Below are 13,145 nucleotides of genomic sequence, written 5' to 3' on the forward strand. Positions count from 1 at the left end.
TTAAAATGTCCCGGTGGGACTGATTCTGTCCCATATTCGAACCGTACTCCGATTTTTATTATTAAATGGATCGATCTACGCTAGACAAAAATATTCATGTACGCAACGTTCGTACTCCTAATTTAATAAAAAGCGAGTTACGAGTACTACATGCATATGAATATAAATACAGTACATACACCAAAATAACATTTTTTTAAATTTTTCTGTCTGTCCTTCTTGTTCTGGCTTATCTCTGAAATGGCAGGCCCGATTCTGACGGGACTTTTTTTGGCAGGTACCTGATGTAAAAGGGAGTAACTTAGGCTACTTTTATTGTAGAAAAATTACGTTAAATTCCACGCAGACGAGGTCGCGGGAACAGCTAGTCAATCAATAAAATAAACCGACTATGAACGGTCAGGCACTGCCAGGTCAAACCGCTTTCCACTGGTTATAATCCAGCAGCTCAAACGTGGCTCTTGAATACATACCATCGTCCTATTATCCTGTGAGCTCAGTCCACGTAACATGGTCGCAGTTGTCTCGCGCCGCCAGACTCTTGCGCATCTTGCAAGCGGATATTCATTTTTAGTCGGGTAAGTGGTTTTTTTCTTGTAGATGATAATGGAATGTTTTAATATAGTGTACTAACTAACTACTAACCACTCAGGCGTTGTCCTGTATTAAGTAGTATACATAATTATCAAATTGATATAATTAATAAAAAATAATACGTAGCTTTCTAATTTTCTTCTTTCGTATGAATCTTCTCCAAACACAATAACAGAAGAATTAGAGAATTCGGTCCAGCCTTTCCCGACTATATATATATGCATATATCATATCATAATAATCTTATTTCCTTGGTTATGAATCACGCGTGAACGATTGGATTCGCTAATTCTTCTTATATATATATATATATATATATTGGGGACGCGGACGAAGCCAGGGCTTATTATAGTAGAAAAAAACCAACTATAATAAGCCCTGGCTTCGTCCGCTTTTATTTAAGATTGAAGATAGACTATATCCTCTAAGGCCGAAAAAGTAATGGATAGATGTGAAAGATGATATGGGAAGAAAGAGAGTAAATAACGAGATAACATATTACGCCGAAACAAAGAGACATACTCTTCGTTTCGGCGTAATATGTTATCTCGTTATTTACTCTCTTACGCCGACCACAAATGAATGGGATAAGGAAGAAGCAGATGCTGAAAGATAGACGTCCATCTGTTACAATCTACTTTTACGCCAAAATCCATTTAATTCTATTTAACCATTTGGCCAAGAAAATAAACGACTACTAACTAGACCGCTAGACCACCGAGATCGAATAAATAATGAATCTGTATTATTGTAAACATGTATAACATTTATTTGAAAAGAATATGAGCTGAGTTTCTTGTCAGTACTTCTCATTCTCCCAAATTTGAATTTATAATGAATCTGTATTATTGTAAACATGTATAACATTTATTTGAAAAGAATAAGAAACTCAGCTCAGTTTCTTTTCAGTTCTTCTGATCTCAAAGAAAGAAAAAAGAAATCATTCCAAACTGACGGTAGATTTGACATATCATAAGAGTCTGTAGTAGACCTACATGAAATTTGAATTTGAATTCGAATTAAATTGCGATATTAGCTATTTTTCAGTATTCGTTTTATCTCTATTAGAGACCTTGTGTGTCCCCTCACCCAAGTGCGATAGCAATACTTTCAATTGAAATTTTGCAGTAAATATTTACGTTCCACTCTACTCTATTATTAGAGTAAATGTATTTGCTTAGTTTTTCTGAAAATTCATATATATCTAGTACATGTTTCAAATTTGTTACTGTCTGAATTCTTCATGGGAATGAGTTAAATATAGGTTTTTTGTGAAACCGAGTTTTTCAGTTACGTGTAATTCTAAAAGAATTTTAATCTGTTATGTATATATATATATATATATATTGTTTTTGATATTTAGGTTTTATTTGATATATAGGTGACAGTCAGGGAGGATCATGAATTACATTACTCAACTAAAAAAATACACCGACCAAAAACAAGTGACCATTCAAACAAATTCCCCGTTCCTTTCGATAGACGCGCACTTGCATGGATTAATTGATCTCAGTGTTGCCAACCTTATGATAGGTTTTTAAACATTCTATATACTTTTTTAAATTCTAAATATCGTTTCAGTGGGGACTGGGGGCCCTTTGTATCCTCGGGGCCCTGGGCTGCAGCCTAAAAAGTTCCCCTGGTGACAATTACCACTTATCGTCAGATGACGCATCAACCTATATGCCACTCCAGTCAAGTAAAAAACATTAATTCCAGTGCCGAAAAGTCATCGAGTCAAGATGACGGTCAAGAAGCGAGTGTCAGACCTCACCAGTCTGGAGAGGTTCAATATGTACTACAAGGAGCAGGAACCCAGCCTCCCCACTAACGAGAGGGTCCGGCGCTTCATATGGAACCCTAAAACCAAGGAGTTCTGCGGCAGGACAGGCTCCAGCTGGTGTGAGTGTGCTTTTATCACTTATCTCGACTAAATATAAATAGTAATTATATATTACACTCGTCAACCCAAGTCTTGTTGACGAAGCCATATCGTAAAAAACAACAAAATATATTTCAGTGTCCAATAAAAAAACGCAAATCTAAGTTGAATATAGGAAATGAGGGAAATTTACAGTAACTCAAAAACAGAGTAAAATTGCTATATTCAAACAATACGCGTTAATCGAGGTAGTAACGAAACAATTTCTTTTTGTTAACGTATATATGTGTAGTGTATATGTATATAATAGTGTTCATGAATGTAAGTATAGTATTTATATAGTATACTATATCTAACTTAGATGCATGGTTTGGAAGGAGATAGTGGCCTATGATTTGTAAAGTGCTATTTAATAAAATTATAATTTAAATTTAAATTATAACACGTTATACTCGCCGTTTTCTTAATTATATTTCTAACAAATGGGCAGTCATTTCTTATTTTTATTCTTATTTCTTTCAGAAGACATTGAGCTATAAAATTTACAAAATTTTTTTTTAATCCAACTCCAAGTTTCGTGAATGCGTTCAAACAAAGAAACTCTTCATTACTACATTAGAGTAGATTGCCGAAAACAATGTAGACGTACGAAGTAGGTCTAAATCACAAGAATGATGCACGCTCGGAACGGAAATGGCGATGGCCACAGAATTGAAGCAATGAGATTATTAGACGACATCCTGGCCGCCGGCGAGTCGAGCGCTCTACCCTACCTACTGACTAGTCTAGTCTAGCCTTGGACGGACACACTCTTTTATAGTTGTTCTCTTGACGACAGACTAATCTTGGCTTTAATTATGGTATCTCTTCGTTGTCCTTGGCGAGGCGAGGAGTCGAGCGCTCTACCCTACTTACTGTAGACTAGTCTAGTCTAGCCTTGGATGGACACACTCTTTTATAGTTGTTCTCTTGACGACAGACTAATCTTGACTTTAATTATGGTATCTCTTCGTTGTCCTTGGCGAGGCGAGGAGTCGAGCGCTCTACCCTACCTACTGTAGACTAGTCTAGTCTAGCCTTGGATGGACACACTCTTTTATAGTTGTTCTCTTGACGACAGACTAATCTTGGCTTTAATTATGGTATCTCTTCGTTGTCCTTGGCGAGGCGAGGAGTCGAGCGCTCTACCCTACCTACTGACTAGTCTAGTCTAGCCTTGGACGGACACACTCTTTTATAGTTGTTCTCTTGACGACAGACTAATCTTGGCTTTAATTATGGTATCTCTTCATTGTCCTTGGCGAGGCGAGGAGTCGAGCGCTCTACCCTACCTACTGTAGACTAGTCTAGTCTAGCCTTGGATGGACGCCCTCTTCTTTAGTTGTTCTCTTGACAGAGAGTCTTGGCTTTCATCATGGTAAATCTTCGTTGTCCTTAACGACAGAACTCCTCGAAATTTACCTCCATTTGTTTTTAGTTGTAGGAAAACATTGTATAATTGACTTTTTTCGGATTACTCTAATGCTCTTGGCCGCAGTTGGCCTTCACAGTTTAACGGACGATAAGGGGAGAATGCAGATGGCACTCCAAACCCGCGAAAGACTTATGGTGCAGTTGAAGGCCAACTCCCGCCTGAAGAATACTTTAGTCTGAGGACACCCCTAGGTGTATCCAATATTTTAATTTGTTTTTTTTTAATTAATAATTTTATGCTATTTATTATTTCAGCGAAAATAGCACTATTCTATTTCATATTTTACGCTGCATTGGCTATCTTGGTGGCTATTTGTATGTGGACATTCCTCCAACTCCTGGACCCAAGGCAGCCCATGTGGCAATTAGACAAAAGCATAATTGGCACCAATCCAGGACTAGGCTTCAGGCCGCTCCCTCCGGAGGTTATGAGCAGCGTTATTTGGTACAAAGGAAATGATCCTGGTAGCCACCAATTTTGGGTGAAGGAATTGTCTAAGTTTCTGAAAGGTAATTCTAGTTTTATGTTCAAACTTTACATATTCTCTGCAATATTTATTAATAGCTGTGCCCGCGATTTCACCGGTTTGTAATTTATAACAGATGTGTTATTCTGACGTATAAGCTATATATATTAGTAGTTTTTGCCTGAAAGAGAAATAAACATGCATCCACACTCACAAACTTCCGGGTTTATAATATAACAGTTTTTTTTTCAAATAAACTTAATTTAAGCACTTTTGAATAGTCATAACAATTTGTTTTTTATCTACCACTCGTTCGGAAAGCTGTCTCATCACAAGAAGAACGAGCAAGAAACTTGTGTGTTGCTCTTTTAAATAATCCTTGTAAGTTTACATTTACAAGTCGAAACGTGTGAATACAAACTACCAATAAGCACTATTTTTCGGGTCAAATATAAATATGCAATAAGATTAAATCAGTCGTAGTGATAAGAGCAGACCAGTCCCTACAAGCAGCACTCGTTTCACGAGTATGACGGATGAGCCAGCCATCACTGCGCTCGACCATATTTTAGGGAGCCCAATGACCCGGCCCACCACGCCGCCACATGTCTGGATATTTTAGTGAGCATGACTACTCATTCCACACGACCACGTCACAGCTACAAAAATTACTATATGGTAGTTACAGTATTCGCACTTTACATACGGATGCATGCGGCAATCAATATAAAAGCCCCCCAAAAGTGGACCCCCGGTAGTCCGACAATCATTTTGCAGGGCAGTGTCGGACTATCCAATTTGTCGGATTATAGAGTACTGCCTAAGACCCCTTATAGTCCGAATTTTTTTACAAAAGAGTACCTTGTAATCCGACAAATTATAGATCCAATGATGATTCTTTATAATATATACATACAGTGGACCCCCGGTTATCCGACAAACGTTTTGCAGGGCAGTGTCGGACCACCGTATTTGTCGGATTATAGAGTGCTGCTTAAGGGTCCCCTGCTTATAGTCCGGAATTTTTTACTAAAGAGTATCTTGTAATCCGACAAATTACAGATCCAGTGATAAGATTCTATATTATATATGTATGTATGTATATGCACTCTGAAGTATATTGTCAAAGTAATATTCAATAACAAATAATAGACAATGTCGGATTACAAGGGGGGCCGCATTAGACAGGGGCCGGATTACCGCGGGTCCACTGTACTAAGATAATAATAGTGAAAATTATTTCCACCTAGCGTACAAACGGGATGATAAAAAAGCCGGGGCTGGCCAGAATATACACAACTGCGACTTCCAGCATCCACCACCAGCCGGCAAGGTCTGCGATGTCGACATCAGCACTTGGGGTCCATGCGTCGAAGGAAACCATTTCGCGTACCACAAGTCCACGCCATGCGTCTTCCTCAAACTCAATAAGATATTCGCGTGGAAACCACACTTCTACAATAGCTCGGACACTTTGCCAACGGCCATGCCTGAAGACTTGAAGAATCATATCAGGAATTTGACTGCTCATGATAAGAATTATGTGAGTTTAACTCCAATATATTTTTTTTTAAAAAAGTTAGATCTTAGATCGTAATCAGGTAGTCAGGTGCACGATTTCTCTAACTACTCACTACTCTTTTATTTCCAACATACAACATCAGATGTTGTTCTGAATGTAAAACTTGGCAAAAATATTATTTATCGTATTAGATATTGCTTTGCGGAAGTCTCCATTTCATTACTAATTGGATTTATATTATTCCATTAGCATGTGTGAGACCACAAATTTAGTGCCGAAACCTAACCATCGCTACTGGTAACATTATATCTATTGGTGATCAAACTCAGACTGTTATTGATCAACAACCAGATACTCGTATATTGTATTATTGTAAGTACTAAGTATATGCCGCGTCTACCTTGCCACCCTTGTAATTATAGGTTGAATCCCCCTTATGGGGAAAAACTCGCAACGCCCCGGGTTTTTTATTATGGCTGTGACTGTTATAATAGATGAGTGTTGACGCAACGTCGACCAAGCGGCCCTTTAAACCTACACATGTATCATAGATCCCTGAAATTGGACGGTGTTTACCTCTCTGCCACACGTTGGACCCGGCTCCCGCACAGTGAATCTAATCAGTGGAAAGCTAAGAAGTTCATCGGTCTTGTAGTGTTGTAGCTTGGTATAGCTACGAGTATACGCTACTGAGTATCATAAAATAAGTAGGATTAAATTGATTATTGAAACATTTATTGGGAATTGACTGTTGCACCTATCGATGATTTCAGCTGAACATGGTGTGGGTTTCTTGCGAAGGTGAAAATCCTGCCGACAGGGAGAACATTGGTCCAATTCAGTATCTACCGAACAGAGGTTTCCCTGGCTACTACTTTCCGTACACCAATCAAGAAGGCTACCTCAGTCCCCTGGTCGCTGTACACCTACAAAGGCCGAAAAGTAAGATTAACTTTTAACTTTCCACAATTTAGGAGTGGTATTCTCTCTCAATAAAAGAACATGAGTTTATCGATAGAGAATTCCACGCGATAAAATTTCAGAAATAAAAAAGGGTTGTGTGTAATATTTACAAAACTTATTACTTGAAATATATTACCACGCGCAACCACATTATCAGCTCACAGCGGCAGTGATATTTCCGAACTAATACTATATTGAAACCTTTGAATCGGCCCATATTCCTTCTGGATGAGCTTGGAAATCATTAACTAACAATTCATAATCACTCAGCTGGCCAGTTGTTCCGCGGACTCGTTTGTCCGTTATAAGAAAACCTATAATCAGATCTTCGTCGATTTTATTTTATGCGACTGAAAGAATAGAAGTGAAACTGGCAAACAAACTGATGCCCCAACTAAATTAAGCGACCACACTAAAATCACTAAGTAAAGAAACAAGTCAACACAACCAGATTCGTCTTGGAGAGTGATCTCATTGGTTCCTCCTTTCATGTAATCCTATTCATGTCTATGAGAGATTTTTCTACCTATAAAGTGTATTCTTTTTGTTTTATTATTCATTGCACAAAAACACGTGTACAAAGGCGAGCTTAATGCCATATGGCATTCTTCATTCCCACTAAATATATTATACATAAATACCAATTAAAGACTTGTTTTGATTATTTATATCCTGTAATTCCGTAGAATTGTAACTAATGATTTCCATTTTTGCAGCCGGAATGTTGATCAACATAGAGTGTCGTGCGTGGGCGCACAATATCATGTACGACAGGCACGAGGGAATGGGCACCGTCCATATAGAGATCATGATCGAGTAGATGCCAACAGAACAGTAAGACTAAGCGGGTACAGACCTGTAGACGAAGCGCAGAATGGTACAACACTAGCAGAATTTAGTTAAAGCAGATATAAACAAGAGACAAGACCTTTAGACGGAGCGCAGAATGATACAACATTAGCAGAATTTAGTAATTAAAGCAGATATAAAATAATACTTGTGGTGATACAGATATATGAAAGAAATACAACGGCTAGTGAACCAAAATTAATTTTATCTAAATTATTAAAAAATACTCCTGTTGTTGATTGATAAAGGGTTATAACAGAAACCGATGACTCATTAAAGCCCCCTTATGCCATATTTTACAGTCTTTTTCTTCGAATCGATTATTACACATTGGACAATGTTCACACTTCAAAAATTTACTTTAACTTCAAATTAAGTTTAAGTTGGTTTAGGCAATTAATTATTCCAAACGGACATACCTGTTGGGCCTTAATTCACAGTCTTTTTCTTTGAATTGATTATTGTACAATTAATTATAGTACTTTAAAAATTTTTACCAATTTCAAATTAAGTTTAGATTAGATTCTTGCAAATATGTACTGTTAAAACAATCCTAATATCAGCAGGAGATCTTAGCTAAATCAATGTTTAATAAATCCCCATTGTCTTGGGCACTGCCAAAACGTATATATTTGTGTTCATTGATACTTTGAAACACTTTGCAGTATTATATCAGGCGCTGATTTCTTTTTTTTCTTATTTTTAATATTGTTGTATTGTTTTAGCATTGTAACAGGTTATTTTACAATAAACTAATTACATTATTATTATATATACTAATTAATACATTGAGCAGTCAAAGTTGTTTGTAAGAATCCGCCATTTTGATTTGAAATGAAAACGAACGTGTATGTTCCATTATATTGTTAGAAAGAGTGAGATTAATGATTTATGTAATTTATTTAAATAAACATAGTTTGAAGCGTTTTTGTTTATGTTTCTTTTTTTTAATTATTTGAATGTTAAGCGATAACTATAGCCTATATACATGAACAACACTGCAGACATCAAGTTATCATGTTTTTGTTCGGACTACTCTAATGCTGTCGGCCGCAGCTGGCCACAGCTTCACTGGACGATAGGGGGCGAGTACAGATGGCACCCAAACGCGCAGGAATATAATTTAGCGGCTGTAGGCCAATTTCCGCCTGACGGATGCGACTTTAGTCTGAAGGCACCGCTAGGGGATCGAACCTAGGATTAGGCCGTCATAATTTCAGACCCCGTTTGAATTGGCCGGGGAATCGATCGGAGGGGTCATTATTATGTGTGTGATGATTAAATCAATGCATGAACGGTATCACACCCGTAGAGGGGAAGACTTACGTAAAGCAAATTAAAAATTGAAAAAACATTTAAAAAGAATTATGGAAGATCGAGGGAACTAGCAAAAGCTCCACCGACAAGAGCGTGGCATGAATGAATGAATAATTGGACTTGATTTTTAAAAGGATTTTATATGTAGAAAAAGCATGCTTTCCGTGGCTCTTAAATTATGAATGAATGAATAATTGGACTTGATTTTTAAAAGGATTTTATATGGAGAAAAAGCATGCTGAATTCAGAATTTGCTGTGACTGTGGAATGATACAAAATTTGATGCTATTTGTAAATTCTCTTTAATAATCTGTTGATCATTTACTCCTTAGCTTTTTATAATGCCTAACATTCATATTATGATTATAAACAACAATAAACTAGATATCGTACATACAAACAAGTAAACAACTACGAGTTTCTGGAACAATTCATTTAAGAAAATAAATGCAACAATGAAAATCTATTATGAATTTTATCATAATAGTTCCGTGATATATTTCACTGAATATCTCCGACATGATCTTCTAATTTGATAGAATGATAATAGTTAAAGTAGGTTTATAGGAGGTATTTGAAAGTAATGTTTTAATAAGTCCTAATTCCAACAATCAATGGCTCAGAAAATTGCTACAAACGAAAAAATCCATTACAAAATTTCTAATTATACTCTAACACTTATTATATTTTACATCAAATTACATACACCATTGTAAGGCACAATATGAGTAGAATATTCTCACTTACTACTTTAAAAAAATATGTAACATAGAGAGAGCAGGCTGAAAAGAATTTTCGTCCGTTCATTGACATCTTAAAAGTAAACTCCATAATTTCATAACCTTGATCACTTTTCCTCAATATCTCATAACTTGGATGACTTTTTTGTGAGGTTTTCTATATTAAAAATTTATGTTTCTATAACTTGCTTAGAGAAATAAAAAAAATATGTAACTTCGATACAACGTGATATCATTTGGGAAAATTATTAAATTTATAAATGAAATCATATTGCGTTTCCTACGTCCACAATTTTATACACCAACATCTAATTAAAAAAAATAACTAATAGTTATTAAACTTATTAAAAAGATCAGGTTTTTTACCGAAGATTTCTTTTATATTGTCTATTGTATGTCAGAAATAATTAAATGTGTGGAACAAAAATTAATTGTTAAAAACACTCTTTTATGCAATAAAATTTCATTTCATTTAGAAAGAAACTTTTTAGTTAGTGTATAAAAAGTATTTTAAATACTCAATAAAATATCATTTCATCTATAAAGAAATATTTTTAAAACGAGTTCAAGTGTATAAATCACCATGATCATCATCATCAGCCCATTGCAGTACACATATTTGAGCCTAAATAAATTAGTGCTGGTCGGTAGTTCGTATTCACACGTTTCGACTTGTAAAATGTGAACTTACAAGGATTGTTTAAAAGAGCAACACACAAGTTTCTTGCTTATTCTTCTTGTGATGAGACAGTTTTTCGAATAAGCGGTAGATTTAAAAAAATGTTGACTATTCAAAACTGCTTAAATTAAGTTTATTTGAATAAATGATTTCTATTCTATTCTATTCTACTGCTGGACGTACGCCTCTCCCAAGGCACGCCACTGGGCAAGATCTTTAGTGTATAATTAATAACCTATAAAAAAATTTGACTAATAATCACATAGAAAGTTTAAACTAATAAGATATGTGTCATCATTTGGTCCCATCAGTCGATCATAATCTCGAGATGTGTGGAGCCCAGCCTCTCCTTCAAACTCTCCGTGTATTTAACGTTGCGGGCCCAGGCGCGGCATCGAATGTTTATAATCTGGTGCACTGCAAATAAAAAATATATAAAAATGGTGAAATTATAAAATTACATATAGACACATACAAACAGTACTGTAACATTTTTTTTTTCGGACTACTCTAATGCTGTTGGCCGCAGCTGGCCATTACAGCTTCACCGGACGATAGGGGGCGAGCGCAGATAGCACTCCAAACCAAAGGAAGGACTTATGGAGCGGTTGAAGGCAAACGGATACGACTTTAGTCTGAGGGCACAGCTAGGGGTTTAAACCTCGGCTCAGGCCGTTATAATTTCGATCCCTGTTTGAATTGGATGGGGGATCAATCGGAGGAGATTATAATTAATTTTTAACCTTGGTGTTCCAGGGATTTAACACATCGTATTGCACTTTATGTGCAACTTACTTGCAATGAATTAAATGTGAAATCATAGACAAAAATATATTATAGTCACTGACTCTGGTAATAAAAGAATACATTTGTTAATTAATTAACTTAATTCATATTCTATTAATGTTCTGAGGTTTGAATAAGACATTCTAAATAGCAAATAAGATATGGTAGACATAATAGGATGCAAAAATTTCCAAGCTTAAATGTACAACTTTAATCTTAGATGTTCATACATGGCCTATTCCAGGGAACTGTGTTCTTATAGCAACTCAATAACTACGTTGAACTGTTGTTCTCCGAAGTCACAGTTTAATCAATGAATTTAAGACAATTAAAAACATACAAGTTGGTTTGAGAAGCTGCACTGCCACCAGGGGACTGAGGTAACCTGGCGTGTTGTCGTATGGGAAGAATGTCTCTGGCAGGCCAGGGTAAGGCCAGTACTTCAAAGGACCCAAAGCGTCAATGTCAGCCGGACGCTCGCCCATGCACGACACCCACACTTTACGACGCTGAAAACAAAAGATTGTTATTCTTACAAATACTCCGCGAGTCAAAGCCTAATTCGTCAATGATTGCCTCTCGCCCGAAATTTTGTAAAATGGTTGAGATCTTTGTATTATGAAATCTAGAGAAAAAAGTCATATTAACATTTAAAATAAAATATTTAACTTTTTTTTTTCTTTTATTTCGTAAACATTTTAAATTCAAATGTCTTTTACAAAAATAAATCTTATATACTACAAATTTAAAGTTCATTTCAGTTCATCATCTGAAGGAAGAATTATTTATTAGCGCCATTTAATATCTTTCTACCACGGCATCTAGTGAATACTGGACAAACTAAATCACCAGTTAAAAGAATTTCGGGGCACCAGTGGAGGATGTTAAGATGGACATGAGGTCGGGTCAATAGACCCATCGTGGTAAATTCACTGTGAATTTATTAAACATCGTAATGTTTTCCAGTGTAAGAAGCACTAATTATGATGGACGACTGAGGCTTTGAAGCCGGCTACCGCAAGGGAAACCCCAAGTAGCGCCCGTGACTTGTGACACGGGTGTAGGTTTAAAAGCCCCTTTTAGAATGCATTAACACTCACCTTCACTACTTGCAGCTTTCCCCAGGCCCAACTAAGACTTGGATAAACCCATTGCTAATACAATTCACTTTAATATCCAAAACACAACTGGCACGCTCTGCGCTCGTCGACTGAATGCCGCGGCTCACGCAACGAAAGAGGATTATTTAACTACCGACCTCCGTCTTTATAGACCAAAGTCAGTGTTGTAGGTTGGTCTAGAAATACTAGATGGCGCTATTTACATTATTCGTAATAATCCTTACATTGGGTACTTCATTAGTACTAAAAACAAACTACCTTCTTTTAATATATGTTTAAAATATCGGATTTTTTCTACAATAAAGATGTGAATTCTAACACCAGGGAGAACCACATGGAGTGAACCATATAAGATACACTGCTAGCAATGGTGTTATTAGTACATTACTAACAATTCCCTTTCCCTTGAGGTCTAATATTATAAAAAAAGTTTGTAACTAAATTGAATTTGAAATGACTGACGAAATTAAACTCTGGCTCGCAGACTAAGTGCTTGTTGGGTCAACTAATACATAATAATGAATATTTGTAGCTTGTGCATCTGATCACTCACTTGCTGTACTGTGGTGGTAGAGTTGATGTACGCCGTGATATCTGGAGGTATGTTAGGAGGCAGGTCCCCAGGGTCATCGTAGTAGTCCGGGTTCCAGTCGAATAACTGATGAACATAACATATACATCTATGGATAGCCTCAGTGGTCAATTGAGAATAACTAGCTAGAAACTCAATTGAATTACTTTTTTTTCTAAAA

The 13,145-nt window shown here is 36.3% G+C and overlaps 2 protein-coding genes across 2 annotated transcripts in view; one reads left to right on the top strand and one right to left on the bottom strand.

The window, feature by feature from the left end:
- Window positions 1-499: 499 nt before the first annotated feature.
- LOC131845377 (sodium/potassium-transporting ATPase subunit beta-2-like) lies at window positions 500-8,625 on the top strand. Its single transcript, XM_059194429.1, has 6 exons — window positions 500-578; window positions 2,314-2,496; window positions 4,205-4,459; window positions 5,667-5,959; window positions 6,712-6,880; window positions 7,618-8,625. Exons 2-6 carry the CDS (start codon window positions 2,337-2,339, stop codon window positions 7,719-7,721), a joined length of 981 nt encoding a protein of 326 aa, XP_059050412.1. The 5' UTR covers window positions 500-578; window positions 2,314-2,336; the 3' UTR covers window positions 7,722-8,625.
- Window positions 8,626-10,394: 1,769 nt separating this feature from the next.
- The window catches only part of LOC131845381 (sodium/potassium-transporting ATPase subunit beta-2-like), a 28,566-nt gene continuing 25,815 nt past the window's right edge, over window positions 10,395-13,145 (bottom strand). Inside the window, exons 5-7 of the mRNA XM_059194433.1 lie at window positions 12,947-13,051; window positions 11,613-11,781; window positions 10,395-10,903 (exon numbers count right to left, since the gene is read on the bottom strand). Coding sequence (XP_059050416.1) covers window positions 10,794-10,903; window positions 11,613-11,781; window positions 12,947-13,051 — 384 coding nt within the window. The 3' untranslated portion in view covers window positions 10,395-10,793. The remainder of the gene's footprint in view (window positions 10,904-11,612; window positions 11,782-12,946; window positions 13,052-13,145) is intronic.

Source organism: Achroia grisella, unplaced genomic scaffold, assembly GCF_030625045.1.
Source record: "Achroia grisella isolate CSIRO2021 unplaced genomic scaffold, CSIRO_AGI_Agris_v1 utg4642, whole genome shotgun sequence".
NCBI lineage: Eukaryota > Metazoa > Arthropoda > Insecta > Lepidoptera > Pyralidae > Achroia > Achroia grisella.

Excerpts from the sequence above, each read along its gene's own strand:
- LOC131845377 (XM_059194429.1), top strand. The coding sequence starts at position 2,337 with ATGACGGTCAAGAAGCGAGTGTCAGACCTCACCAGTCTGGAGAGGTTC. Across the intron at positions 2,497-4,204 it reads CAGGACAGGCTCCAGCTGGT|CGAAAATAGCACTATTCTAT; the intron begins GTGAGTGTGCTT and ends TTATTATTTCAG. Across the intron at positions 4,460-5,666 it reads ATTGTCTAAGTTTCTGAAAG|CGTACAAACGGGATGATAAA; the intron begins GTAATTCTAGTT and ends ATTTCCACCTAG.